General features: G+C 40.6%; 1 protein-coding gene across 4 annotated transcripts in view; it reads left to right on the top strand.

Moving 5' to 3' along the window:
• The window catches only part of upf1 (UPF1 RNA helicase and ATPase), a 61,102-nt gene that overhangs the window by 38,610 nt on the left and 9,197 nt on the right, over nt 1–13,295 (top strand). For 2 of the 4 annotated variants that reach the window (XM_052037815.1, XM_052037814.1), the window contains exons 5-14: nt 1,560–1,740; nt 2,331–2,492; nt 3,159–3,243; nt 4,197–4,295; nt 7,282–7,390; nt 8,167–8,326; nt 9,801–9,919; nt 11,369–11,533; nt 12,155–12,269; nt 12,628–12,771. In XM_052037815.1, coding sequence (XP_051893775.1) covers nt 1,560–1,740; nt 2,331–2,492; nt 3,159–3,243; nt 4,197–4,295; nt 7,282–7,390; nt 8,167–8,326; nt 9,801–9,919; nt 11,369–11,533; nt 12,155–12,269; nt 12,628–12,771 — 1,339 coding nt within the window. Of the gene's footprint in view, nt 1–1,559; nt 1,741–2,330; nt 2,493–3,158; nt 3,244–4,196; nt 4,305–7,281; nt 7,391–8,166; nt 8,327–9,800; nt 9,920–11,368; nt 11,534–12,154; nt 12,270–12,627; nt 12,772–13,295 lie in introns of all 4 variants that reach the window. The other 2 variants (XM_052037813.1, XM_052037812.1) reach the window with 1 other exon arrangement.

Genomic DNA, 13,295 nt, shown 5'->3' with positions numbered 1-13,295 from the left:
AGGATGATCAACATCTTTGGTAGATGTAATTAAGATTTCCTATTTTATCTTCCTCCCTGTAAGTCATCCCTTCATTCTGTTCTAGATTGGAAAGAGAAATCAGTAAACAAATAATAAATTTAAGCCAGCTAATCACTCCCTGCTCATTAGAGGACAAACTGATCCCACCACACTACTGGTGGCTTACTTTGACCAGTGCTTCTATGGTCACGTCTTAATATTCTCTGGTTGTGGCACTTTTTCTTTCCTCTATTTTTGAGCACTCTAACACGGCCCATAGCACTATTCTTCACCAAAACCTCTTGGATGTTATTATAGTAGAAATTCCCTTGCTCACTTCCATTCTCACCTATCATTTATAGTCCAGAAATCCATAATGATGGTTTCTTTTCCTTTTCCCTTCCCTTTATCCCTAAATCACTTTATCTCTGTCTTTTGGGGGAGGGGGGTGTTGCTCTCCCTTTATGCAGCCCAAAGACTATATCATCTGCAAGTACAGTCTCAGCTTCCATTGTTACACTGATCTTGATGTTGCTTCCCGCCACTTCTCAACTGTTCCACTGCCTTAGTTCAATTAGATGATTTGTCTTGAATGAGCCATAATTTCTTCTGTTAAATAGTAGGAGGGCAGAAACCATGGTCTTTTGGCCCTTACCATAAATTCTCTATCCCTCCCTGACTTATCACTTTTTTTCTTTAAGTATCCTGCATCTTCTGTACTTTTAACTTTTTAATCCTCTTTATAAAAATCTGTCTACTTCCTGCACTGCCATGTCTGACTGCCTTACTTCCATGTATCTGACACTGAAACCTTTATTTCATCAATTCCCAAATTTTGTAGCATCACTGCTTTGTCAAGTAAGGAATGTTTTTCCATACAACACTTCTGTATCTTCAAAGCACTCTGAACCTGCATACCTGTGTGGTCCAGCTGATGAGCCTGTGACTGATGCTTGGCTCAAGATTGACCTCCTATCATTTGTCCTTTATCAAACTTTTTCTAAATGTATTTCTGCTTGTGGTGGAAAGCCAGTTGTAAATGGTAGGTGATGGAAATACAAAGCAAATTTCCTCATTCTTTCAGTAATGAAGACATCCCAATTTCTAACGCAGGAAGTAAAGCTATTTGTATAGCATTTGTAAATTAAAATTATAAACTTGTGCTCATAGTGTTTTAATTTGTCTAATAAAATGAATCCCAAAATAACATTTAACATTGAGTGCCTAAGCTTTTTGTTTCCTATAGAGCTTTAATATTGCTATAGTATTGGGAAACGTTTTAATTAACTCGTTTGCACAAAAGGAGCTATTGAAACAATAGGTTGAGCATATGATGCAGTCTTAGTATTTGTAGCATAACGTATTCATCAAAACAATGGGACAAATGAGGGTTTTTTTAACAACAATTATAAATTTAAAAGCTTGTCATGACTGAAGGCTATTTCAATTCAGCTAACCATTTCCTGAAGAGTTATCTATGATCTCATTATTGTTGGTTAGTGGCTTTAGAAGAGCAGAAATAATTTTTAAAGTTATACACACTTGCTTTCCTTCCACAGGCAACCATGTGCCAGTCAGAGCAGCCTGAAGGACATCAACTGGGATAGTTCACAATGGCAGCCATTAATCCAGGATCGTTGCTTTTTGTCCTGGCTGGTGAAGATTCCTTCAGAGCAGGAGCAACTGCGAGCCCGTCAGATTACAGCGCAGCAGATCAACAAGCTGGAGGAACTCTGGAAGGTATATTGTGTGTAATGTGTCATTTGATACAATGGATTCCAACAAACATTCAAAAAGAATTTGTATTGGAATGAGAGCATACAGAAGAAAGGTTAGCTGGGTGAATACCTTGTCTTTAGTGCATAGATTGTAAATAAATTGTTCATTACTATTTCAACCATGCACTAGATACTGAGTAGCTAGGTGTAGAGAATGTAGTCCAGGATCAGAGTCTGGTACATTGCTGAAATGGTATTCAGCAATTTGTTTGCAATGTGTGTGCTAAAGGCAGACTGTGTAGTCGGCTTTCCAGGCTTGGGTGGACATAAGGGAAGTTGAATGCAATAATGTATGATGTCACTGTAACTGAAAAGCAAAATACCCAAGTCATTGCAGAATGTGCTGATATCATGGGCATGGTATATCCACTGTAACATCTGTCTGTATTTACTTATCCAAAACATTGACTCTAAATTTGATTTGTCTTTAGAAGTTCTAGTTTGGTTAGAAATTGAAATAATCAGAGTTGATAGAATAGCATGGATGATGATTCAATCAGCTGAATCACACTCTTTAATGTTGTTTATGTAATGGGAACTCTTCGTGTTTAGGACAATCCATCTGCGACCCTTGAGGATTTGGAGAAGCCCGGGGTAGATGAAGAACCCCAGCATGTCCTCCTTCGGTATGAAGATGCTTATCAATACCAGAACATATTTGGGCCACTGGTCAAACTGGAGGCTGACTATGACAAAAAGCTGAAAGAATCGCAGGTATTGTACAGAATGAACTACTGCCTCAAAGAGGCAGCATTTTTAAACATCTTTTGCACTATCAGGCATTACTCATTTCAACTCTTTCCCTAGTAACTCTGAAGAGGGCTGCTTCTGTGGCACTAGGTATACTTAGCTAAATGATGATGCAGGCCAGTGGATCTCTGATTTGCTTTTTGCTGACCAGGCTGATCTAGTTTTGTATGGCAATGATGGTTTTATGGTCACCGTGATAATTGTACATGGGTTATTAAAATTACATGGGTGGGTACACAATCAAAATTTATAGTCATGTTGACCTTTTTTATCTAGAGGGTCTGAGGACAAGGGAATGGCAACTGTGTGACAGCTAGTACAAAATCATGGTTAGACCATTCTAATTAACACTAGGTATAACGCCTGGGAAATTCTGTAGCATATATTTACTAGACTGACACCTGCACTGCAAAGGTTCACTGACAAGTAGAGATTACAGAGGTTCCTGTTGCACTCCCCAAAGAGTTAGTTGATTAAAGTTTTTAAGACATAATTAGAATATGTAGCTAGGGTTGACCAATAGTTTCCCTTTTTATTTATTTTGTGTGAAGTGACCTTCTCATTGGCACAATTATCCTATTGCTTGATTTTTTTTTAAAAAAATTAATTCAGTTACATTTCTGACTTTAGACTCAGGACAACATCACTGTCAGGTGGGACTTGGGTCTCAACAAGAAAAGGATTGCATATTTTACTCTGCCCAAAACAGACTCTGGTAAGTGGACCTGATTAATGTTTGGTTCTTTTGGATCATTAGGCATTGGGTGCTGTAAGCATTTGCATTCTGAATGTGTGCACCTTCTGTGGTGGGCACTAGTGTCAAGCATACAGAGGAGCCCTTGTAAAATCAATAAATTGTAGTCCATTCTATATGGGTTCTGGCCTGATTTGAGGCTAATGAGAAATGTTGGATGTAATGCAGTATTTACTCCAAAACTTGACTGCTCTTTTGCATGGGCATTGCTCACTTGTTGTGGGCAGCCACTTGCTATTCAAAGGCTAGTAATTCCCAAGCCAGTCGTTCCTACAATTTGGTCAAAGTGGATATTTTGAAGCTTACAGATTTACAGAATTGGACAACTGCATCTGTAAAGGTGCAGCTTTTTGAAATTGTGGGAAATGAAACAATTCTTTACTGAATTACATAGCTTTAAACCTGCACCAATTATTAAATAATCTCCATCCATGCCTCTGATTAAAATGTATGAATTTATTGAGTTGCACAGTCCAGAAAAGTAAATAATTACTGGCATCTCTGACCCAGTAGCAGCACGACAGCAATGGGATCTGTTCATCTGGGTCAAGCTAGAGAAGAATATTTAGCTTCATGGCTCTTTATTGTTCAGAGTTTCCTGGTGGAAATCTGGATGTTAAAACCAGAATGCTTCTGTGGTTGGGTAATCAATACTCATTGGAGTCAAAGCATGTGCCCACACAAATTGTTGGCATGTGTTTGAAGATGCCCTAGATTCCAAGATCAAGGAGCTATGCCTAACAAAATTATTTTTTTTAAGTTGCAAATAAGATACTTTGCCATGATCTTGGGAGCATTTAAACAGATCTGGATCAGTAAGAGCAGTTAGTGAATGCTGTGGAGGCAGTTTAGTGATGTGCTGTGCTCTTGTGTATTATGGGCATTATCTGACTCCCATTGCTCTTATTCGTTAGATATGCGCCTGATGCAAGGAGATGAGATCTGTTTACGCTACAAGGGTGACCTTGCACCTCTCTGGAAAGGAATTGGACATGTGATCAAAGTCCCGGACAGTATCCTTTGTATCTTACTAATTTAACCTATGGTTATTGTACAGCTGAAGTTGCCACAATACTGTTTACATATGAATGATAAGGGCTGCTTCTAACATCTGTCTGCTGAATCCTGCCCAGATGCTAAGAGTGCTATATTATCAGAGGTGTCAGATATGCTTGGCTCTGTCAAATACCTTGGGGACCAAAAAGTCCTATGGTGCTTTCAAAATCTGTACTCCCAGAGAATGGTGGAAGCCAATTCAAATATAACTTTTAATGGGAAATAGAACATAGAAAACCTACTGCACAATTCAGGCCCTTCGGCCCACAAAGCTGTGCCGAACATGTCCCTACCGTAGAAATTACTAGGCTTACCCATGGCCCTCTATTTTTCTGAGCTCCATGTACCTATCCAAAAGTCTCTTAAATTACCCTGTCATATCTGCCTCCATCACTGTTGCCGGCAGCCCATTCCACGCACTCACCACTCTGAGTTTTAAAAAAAAACTTATCCCTGACGTCTCTATACCTACTCCCCAGCACCTTAAACCTATGTCCTCTTGTGGCAACCATTTCAGCCCTGGGAAAAAGCCTCTGATTATCCACATGATCAGTGCCTTTCATCTTATACACCTCTGTCAGGTCCCCCCCATCCTCCGTCGCTCCAAGGAGAAAAGGCTGAGTTCCCTCAGCCTTTTTTCATAAGGCATGAAATCTCCTCTGCACTCTTTCTATGGCTTCCACATCCTTCCTGTAGTGAGGCGACCAGAACTGAGCACAGGACTCCAAGTGGGGTCTGACCAGGGTCCTATATAGCTGCAACATTACCTCTCTGCTCCTAAATTCAATTCCCTGATTGATGAAGGACAATTCACCGTATGCCTTAACCACAGAGTCAACCTGTGCAGCTGCTTTGAGCATCCTATGGACTCGGACCCCAAGATCCCTCTGATCCTTCATACTGCCGAGAGTCTTACCATTAATAGAATAAATACATATACACAGTCTGACAAGATTTCAGGGGAGAAAAGCAGAGTCAAGGTTAGGGTGAGGGTGTGGAGAGGGGTGCACAGATTAGTTACAGTCTTCAAAACATTGGGGTAATTATGATAGTTCAAATATTCTCATTTTGTACTGTCACTTCAGTGAAATAAGAATAATGATATTCTCCCTTCTATCCCAAATGAATATTTATCCCCCAAAACAGTTCAGACCATTTAATATGTTGCTGCTTTTGACACCTTGTTGCATAGATTGGCTTCTGCAGTTTCCTACATTACAAATTAAACACAGTATTTCACTGGCTATATCTCTGGGATGTCCTATGGTTGTGAAGGGTTCGCTGCCATCTGCGAATTTGTCTGCAAGGGACAATGGGAGTAGTTTCAGTTACTTTTGAAGTCATTTTTATTTCAATTGAAATTGTAAGACAGAAATATATTCAACCTACCGCCCTACTCAGCCTTTCTGTGTGGGAGTTGATCATTGATAAGCATTTGGCCTAATACCTGTTTCCAGATCACTTTATCTCACTTACTGAACAATCTGTTTGTAAACATTTATATATTCTTTGCTGGTGCATTCTCTTCATCTCTCATCCTGTCTTTTTAAAGTTAAAGAAAAAATACATTTGCTTGTTCTCTGTTCACAATTTTTGTATGACTCTTCACTTTTTTCCCCTCTTGTTGGAAACTTATCCTTAAAATTCTATTGCATCCTTATCAAACAAATCACCCATTTCCTTCTCTCCAATGGAAAAGTAGGTCCAGTTTCTACACATCTTGTATTTAGTTATGCTAGAAGCATCATCTTAACAATGGTGGACTTGCATTTGTTCCACCAAAAGTTCACATGGCTCCCCAGCTGTGGTTTGATGGCTTGATACCAAATCAAGAAGCACTAAAACTTGTACTGACACCTGAGAACCCCTGGTGCAAACAGCTTCCAATTTTGTCTTAAAGTTGCTACTTTCCCTTGAGTCTCAAGCATTATACTTCTCTGAGTAATCTCACGAGATATCATGAAACATCTCATATACACTACATCTGATGCACTGCTTTTTTTGATCTTCCTCGTTATCACCTCAAGTAATTCACTTGTTAGTCAGACATGACCTTCCTTGACAAATTTGTATTGACAGCTTGATTAATTGCTGCCTATTTTAATGAAAATTAATACATTCCCTCAATTTTTTCCACTGATTTGCCCCTGATGTTAGGCTAATTGACTTGTAATTATCTTGTTGGTCCTTTTGTTCATCCTTTTTTTAATATAATACAAGTGAATTATGATCACTACCCCAAAGTGACCTTCTATCAGTACCCACCTGCCCAATTTCAAAACCTAAATTTGTCCAGAACTGCACCTCCCACCCCTCCTTTTTTAAAAATTTTTAACTTTAAGGATTCTGTATCCTCTGTATTTTTAATGTCAGGGTAGCTGAGATCCCCTGCCATTCTTTTACACTACTCTCATTTTCCTTCATATTTGCTCTTCTACTTGCTGTCTCCTGTTTCAGAGCCAACGGTATGCTCCCAACAGTGTGTCCCTTGTTTCAATGGTTAATTGTTATAGCACACAATCCCTTGTTGTTACAACAACTTTTTTTAACCAGTATTATGGCCCCACTACATTTTTTTATGCCAAGCTATCTAGTCTGAAAGCCCTGTAACAATTTGGACTTCTATTTCTGTGCTGCTTTGTTTCAATAATAGCTGGAGTGTCTCCCTTCCTGTGTGTGACTGTGTCTTTCGTTCATTAAGAGTAATCAATCTCCATTACTGTCTATTCTCCAGCCTTTGCATCTGACTTCAAAATTTACTCTTGAACTTTGTACTGCTTATTTCTGAATCATTTGCTTTTGGCTTCCCATATTCCTTTCAAGCACTTAAGTCATATGATTCAGGTCATTTTAAAACAAGAGAACAGTTGCGGGCTGTATGAGAGTGACATTGTTAGACCTGACCGTGTTAGGCTGGGAGTTGTCTCTAACTAACCTATGCAGATTATGGGGATGAGATTGCCATTGAACTCCGCAGCAGTGTTGGAGCCCCAGTTGAAGTAACTCACAACTTCCAGGTGGATTTTGTCTGGAAATCAACTTCATTTGATAGGTAAGTTGCCAGTTTACCTGCCTTTGCCCTTAAATATAGCATTATCAACCTTTGTTTTCTGCCTTGGGTTTGATGTTTACAGCACTAAAGCTACTCCACTCCAATAGTAAGTGCAAGTGTGGTATCACAGGATAGCTTATGGTTTAATCATCTCTGTGATTCCATGCAGCTGATATGAGGATATCTAGCTGGATGAATATTTTAACCAATGGCTGTTTGACTTGCAGCAAACAGTATAAACTGATTGTTTTTAAAAAAAAACAATGAAGTAGGGTGTTACGGGCATATCAGTTGTACAGTGAAAATGATGCCGGAATCAAAAGACACTGGACATGCCCTTGGTCAGGATAGCCCCAAGCTGTGGGCATGTTGCTTGTGAAGCAGAGTTCTGCTTTGTGTGATGCTTAGCAGTGAGCATCGTTACACCTGATCCCAGTGATGCAAATGTGAAAAATTTCAATCTGTAAGATGCAATATTTGAAGATATAGAATGTGCATTTATTTCAATGAATGAAATGAATGCAATTTCTACTGTGTGATAATGAAAGTTCCCTGTCGAAAATGCAAGGCCTCGCATTTAAAAAAAACAGTATTTTAACAACACAGAAGGATGTCATCTGCTGCAGTGTACCCAACTCTGTTTCAAAAAACTTACAGATCAGTCCTCCAATAACCCTACAGAAATAAAACTCCTTGCCTGTATTTTTGTTTTGTCATTCTTTACAAGATCTTCCTTTCAGATGCTTGTATTCACCTCTGCTTTTTGCCCATTACAGAATGCAGAGTGCACTGAAAACCTTTGCTGTGGATGAGACCTCTGTCTCTGGCTACATTTACCACAAGTTGCTTGGCCATGAGGTTGAGGATGTGATTATTAAATGCCAGCTACCCAAACGCTTCACTGCTCATGGTCTGCCTGACCTCAATCACTCACAGGTAGATGTTTTGAGTAATTTTCTTTTAACATTGTATCTGACTTGGTTATTCCCTTCTCATCAAAGTAGATTTGTATGTAGTTGCTTCTTTCTTTCAACACATCATTGTGCTGGTATCACTTCAGTAATAAAACAAATCAAAGTGGCAGCCTCTCAGACTTGTTTCAGACCATGTATATTAACCTGGTCCAATTGTATATAAAATACTGAGAGGAATAGATAGAGTAGACAGTCAGCGCCTCCTTCCCAGGGCACCAATGCTCAAGACGAGAGGTCATGGCTTTAAGGTTATGGGTGGGAGGTTCAGGGGAGATGTCAGGGGGAGGTTTTTCACCCAGAGAGTGGTTGGTGCATGGAATGCACTGCCTGGGGTGGTGGTGGAGGCAGATACATTGAACAGGTTCAAGAGCTTGTTGGATAGGCATATGGAGGAGTGTGGGATGGGGGGATATGCGGGAGGAAGGGGTTAGGTAGTGTGAGGGTGGTTTGATGGACGGCACAACATGGTGGGCCGAAGGGCCTGTTTTTGTGCTGTATGGTTCTATGGTACCTGATGCTTCTAGGGACTGAGGTTCACTGTCTGACCTGGAGATGAAGCAATTCCATAAAATGTCAATCACAAGCTTGTTGCACACGCTTTGTCATTGTATTACAATGCTGGCTGTACAATATTCTGAATCTTCTGGTACAGTCTCCTTTACATGCACAGAGGTTCCAGAATAGAAGGGAAAGAAGCCAATTTTGCCATGTTATGATTTGCCGTGTTAGCTGGGATTGAGGCAGATACCAAGGTAACCAAGGATGCGTTTATATTCTGTTTGCACACAATGAAACCACTTATCTGCCAGTTATCATCAAGTGACATTGTTCACTTTGTGTTGCTGCTGGGAGGAATCAGCAAAGGTATCTTTGCTTCAGGTGTGCCCTGTAGCCTTTCAGGGCAACAGTACTTGGTATATGTACAGTAGTGTGAGCTCCTTGGGTTTAAGCATCAATATGTATCTGTTGGCATTGCAACAGGAGTAGGCAGTGACCTGACCTTCTGTACCTAATGGCAATGGTACTATGAGAATACAGTGGTTTTCCAATCTGCTCCGCATTGCAGGTTTTAATCTTTTTTCCTGTGTACGATCTGGCCAGTGAAACTCCTCTATAAAGAGCAGTAGAGAATTTTACAATGAGTGACTTGCTGCCGCAGCATATGTCTGGCTGTAGTGAGTTTAAATCCATTTAAACTCCATTTACAGCAGAATATTGTAAATTAGTGTTTTAAATCGTATGTAAATAGTGCTGCAACTGATATTCTACTCAAATGAACTGTGGAACATTTAGTAAACTAAACTAAATGCTGTTTGAATTGCAGCAGTTTGAAGTCGTGTACTGAAAGTGGAGTGTAATTAGTGCATTGAGATGCACTGGCAAAGCTTCAACATGAATGTTGAAAGGTCATCTGAGATTCTTGATCTTTCCAACAGGTCTATGCTGTGAAGACTGTTCTTCAGCGTCCCCTCAGTCTGATCCAGGGCCCTCCAGGCACTGGCAAAACTGTCACTTCTGCTACTATAGTCTATCACTTGGCCAGACAGGGCAATGGGTAAGTATTGCCTGCATTTGGCCTTGTACAAACTTGGGGAAATATTTTGTGATACAGTAGTAATGTTATAGCTCTTGATTCAGGAAGGACTGGTTTAGGTTCTATGCTGATCACTAGTTGGAGATGACTAAAGAGTCAGCATCATCTATTCTTGCTTATCTTTCTCGACCTTTAGCATTTGTTGAACCATCCATTTTTCACCATCACCCCTACCTGCAGCAGCACTACCTGCGGAGGAGGTAGTGTTCCTACCTCTAATGCAGGTAGCAGCATTGCAGAGTCTTAATGTGCTATCTATGACCATGTGGGTTTTCACCAAGTTGTACCGGTTGGTATGTTAATTGCCTACTGTAAATTGCCCTTGGTGTAGGTGGGTGATAGGAGAATTGGAGAGAGTTGATGGTCATATGGGAGAGAATAGGCTACAGTAAACATGAGGATTTGCACAGTTCTGAGCTGGCACAAACCCAGTGGCTTTCTATATCAGAGAGAATATACAATCCTGACACTTTTCAGATCTTATTTTCTTAAACGCGGCCATTTAAGTGGCTTATCTTCACCATGGCTATCGCTTCAGTCTTGGGCACTCTTTTCTTGTCTGTGCTTTCACATGACCACGTGCTCATGTTGGCTGACTTTCCATTACCACCTCAACCACTTCCATGCTGTCCCTTCACCAATGTTTTTGTCATAGAGGATGAATCATGACCTTCAGAGAAAATGAAGCCATAGTTTTGGAAACCTGATGTAATCTTGAAACTAATTCCATTTCCCTTCCCAGCCCCTTGCACTGGCTGAAGCAAGCCATGCAAACTGTGGGTTATGTGAATACTTCCTTTATTAAGGAAAAGGTAGACCTTTCCAGTGACCTTTATATTGGCATTAATTACCTTATCAACTGTTTTTCAAGTAACTTGACACTTAACAGGATGTGTGAACATAAGTTTAGGATATATTAGAGAGAAGAAATAGCCAGAAAAATTTAGCAGTTTCCAAGCTTACAGTATTCACAGCTGAAGGCATGACCGTAAATGGTGGTGCAAAGAAATTTGCAGTTGCACAAGAAGCCAGAGTTGCCATTGTCATTTTGTTTGCCGTTGTGATATGGTCCTGTGTTTGCTCTTCAATATACTCTCACTATTTTTCTTGCTTTAATCATGAATTTAAGAATTAGGATCCCCATGTACAGACTTCCCAACAAAATGGGTCTGTTTCTAAGACTTGGGTGCAGTCTTACTAATTTCAGCCAACAAAGGGTTTAGTTGCTTATGAAAGTGTCCAATGTTGGCATGGAAGTCTTCCTAAAAAATTTTATTTGGGAAACTACGTTTGTGCAAGCTATTTAACAGTTTCCTTCAATTAGTGTGGTCTGAATTTCCTACTAGTGCTGTAGATTCAGTTGGATGGATTGGTGCTACAGGGCTTTAACATGCTTTTCTTCACTTATAGCCCTGTTCTCGTGTGTGCTCCAAGTAACATTGCAGTGGACCAGTTGACTGAGAAGATCCACCACACAGGCTTGAAAGTGGTGAGGCTGTGTGCCAAGAGTCGTGAAGCTATTGATTCACCAGTCTCATTCTTGGCTTTACATAATCAGATCCGTAACATGGACAGGTGAGAAGCAACTGTACTATGGCCCAACCTGTACTATGCAAACCCTAACCTATGATTCCATTCACTCTCAAAGCTCAAACAATGGACTTAAAATAGCTTCTAACCAAAACTAGTTAGTAATTGGTGGGTTTGTGTCCAGTTACTGCATCTGGTGTAGGTCTAATAAATATTTGACTACATACCCTGTCCTTTCCCTACCCAGTACAGCCTCTTTGGTAATAAGAGCTGAGAGCATTGTGTAGTTTTAAAACTGGTTTAGAACATAACTGGGTCATTCCTGACCTGCATGGTTAAGGCTCTTGCACTCAAACACAATAGTCTGTGAGTTTAGACACTTGGACACACCAGCATCATTTGCCTAGATGAGGAATGCTGTTGTGGAGTACAGGTGGTCCTGGTTTCAGTAAAGGTAGAAGGATGGCTGTCATGTGGTTATCTGCTCATGAGAGGCCCACCAGTAACTAAAATGGCCAAACACATTGCCCACGTGCATCAGCATCCAATGCTTGGGGCTTTGCTGTAACTTGAAAAGTGGCTCACCTCTCTGGCTTGTGCATGTCGTTCTTGCTGTGGTTAGCAATGCATTTACAGCATGTAATATCCATTTGCTCTGCTCTCCAGCATGCCTGAATTGCAGAAGCTGCAGCAGCTGAAGGATGAGACTGGCGAGCTGTCATCTGCAGATGAAAAACGCTACCGTGCCCTTAAAAGGACAGCAGAGCGTGAGCTGTTGATGGTAAGAAGCTCATCAATTTATCTGAACTCTGCTATCCATTGCATTAAATCACGTGCTTCTTAGTTCACAAGATCACCTGCTTGCACACCTGCTCTGAAAATGATATTTGTAAATGTTATACTATATGTTAGTGAATTTGTTATTATTTGGGGAGACAGTCAGTGAGGATCTTGTGGATGGCAATAGTGTTGAGGTTGACAGCGATGTCTGGATGTCCCTGCTTTGTGAATCCTGGTAAAGAAGATTGTTGGCTGCCCTTGCACTTGAGTTGGACGTGGAGTTTGTATTTTTTATATTTGCCCTGCAGCAGTCCTTCTGATTCTTTGCCTCGTAACTGTTGTACCATGTTCTTTTGTAGAATGCTGATGTTATCTGCTGCACCTGTGTAGGAGCTGGTGACCCTCGTTTGGCTAAGATGCAGTTTCGATCCATTCTGATTGATGAGAGCACCCAGGCCACAGAGCCTGAATGTATGGTGCCAGTGGTCTTGGGAGCAAAACAGGTATGTTATGTGCACGGTGTTGGTGCAGCTTTGTTAAAAGACTGTTGGTGGGAATGGAATGGCTTTCCAATTATGACAGCAAATGGGGTTTAGCCTTTCATCTCCAGCACACTCTGATTTAAGTGCTATAACGACCTTGTGTAAATAAGAATACAAGGGGCCATGCCATAAAGTTCAGGACTGAGATTCCCTAAGAGGTGATTGGGCCCAGTGTTGAATTTTCCTGTGAAGACTAATAAATTGGGTTAATTGGTTATGATCCAGATTGGCCTTGCAGCATAGTTAATATTTGGATGTGTCCTTGTAGTGCAGCAGGTTGGATCTGCTCACTTTGTGAACCTTGCAGTTGAAGTTGTGGGAAAGATACTGTATGGGCTGAATTTAGACTTAATACTGCTGACGAACTGACTCTCTTTGGTCCTTCCAAGTAATTTTCTTGAACTTGGAGGGAGAAGCTATAAGGGACTTTGCTCTTGGTAGGCAGTATAAATTCATTGATGTCATTGACTAACCCCAAATGGCTA

This window comes from Pristis pectinata, chromosome 24 (genome assembly GCF_009764475.1).
Source record: "Pristis pectinata isolate sPriPec2 chromosome 24, sPriPec2.1.pri, whole genome shotgun sequence".
In the NCBI taxonomy this organism is placed as follows: domain Eukaryota; kingdom Metazoa; phylum Chordata; class Chondrichthyes; order Rhinopristiformes; family Pristidae; genus Pristis; species Pristis pectinata.
The sequence above is the reverse complement of the archived record's forward strand: the minus strand, read 5'-3'. Positions and strand labels throughout refer to the sequence as shown.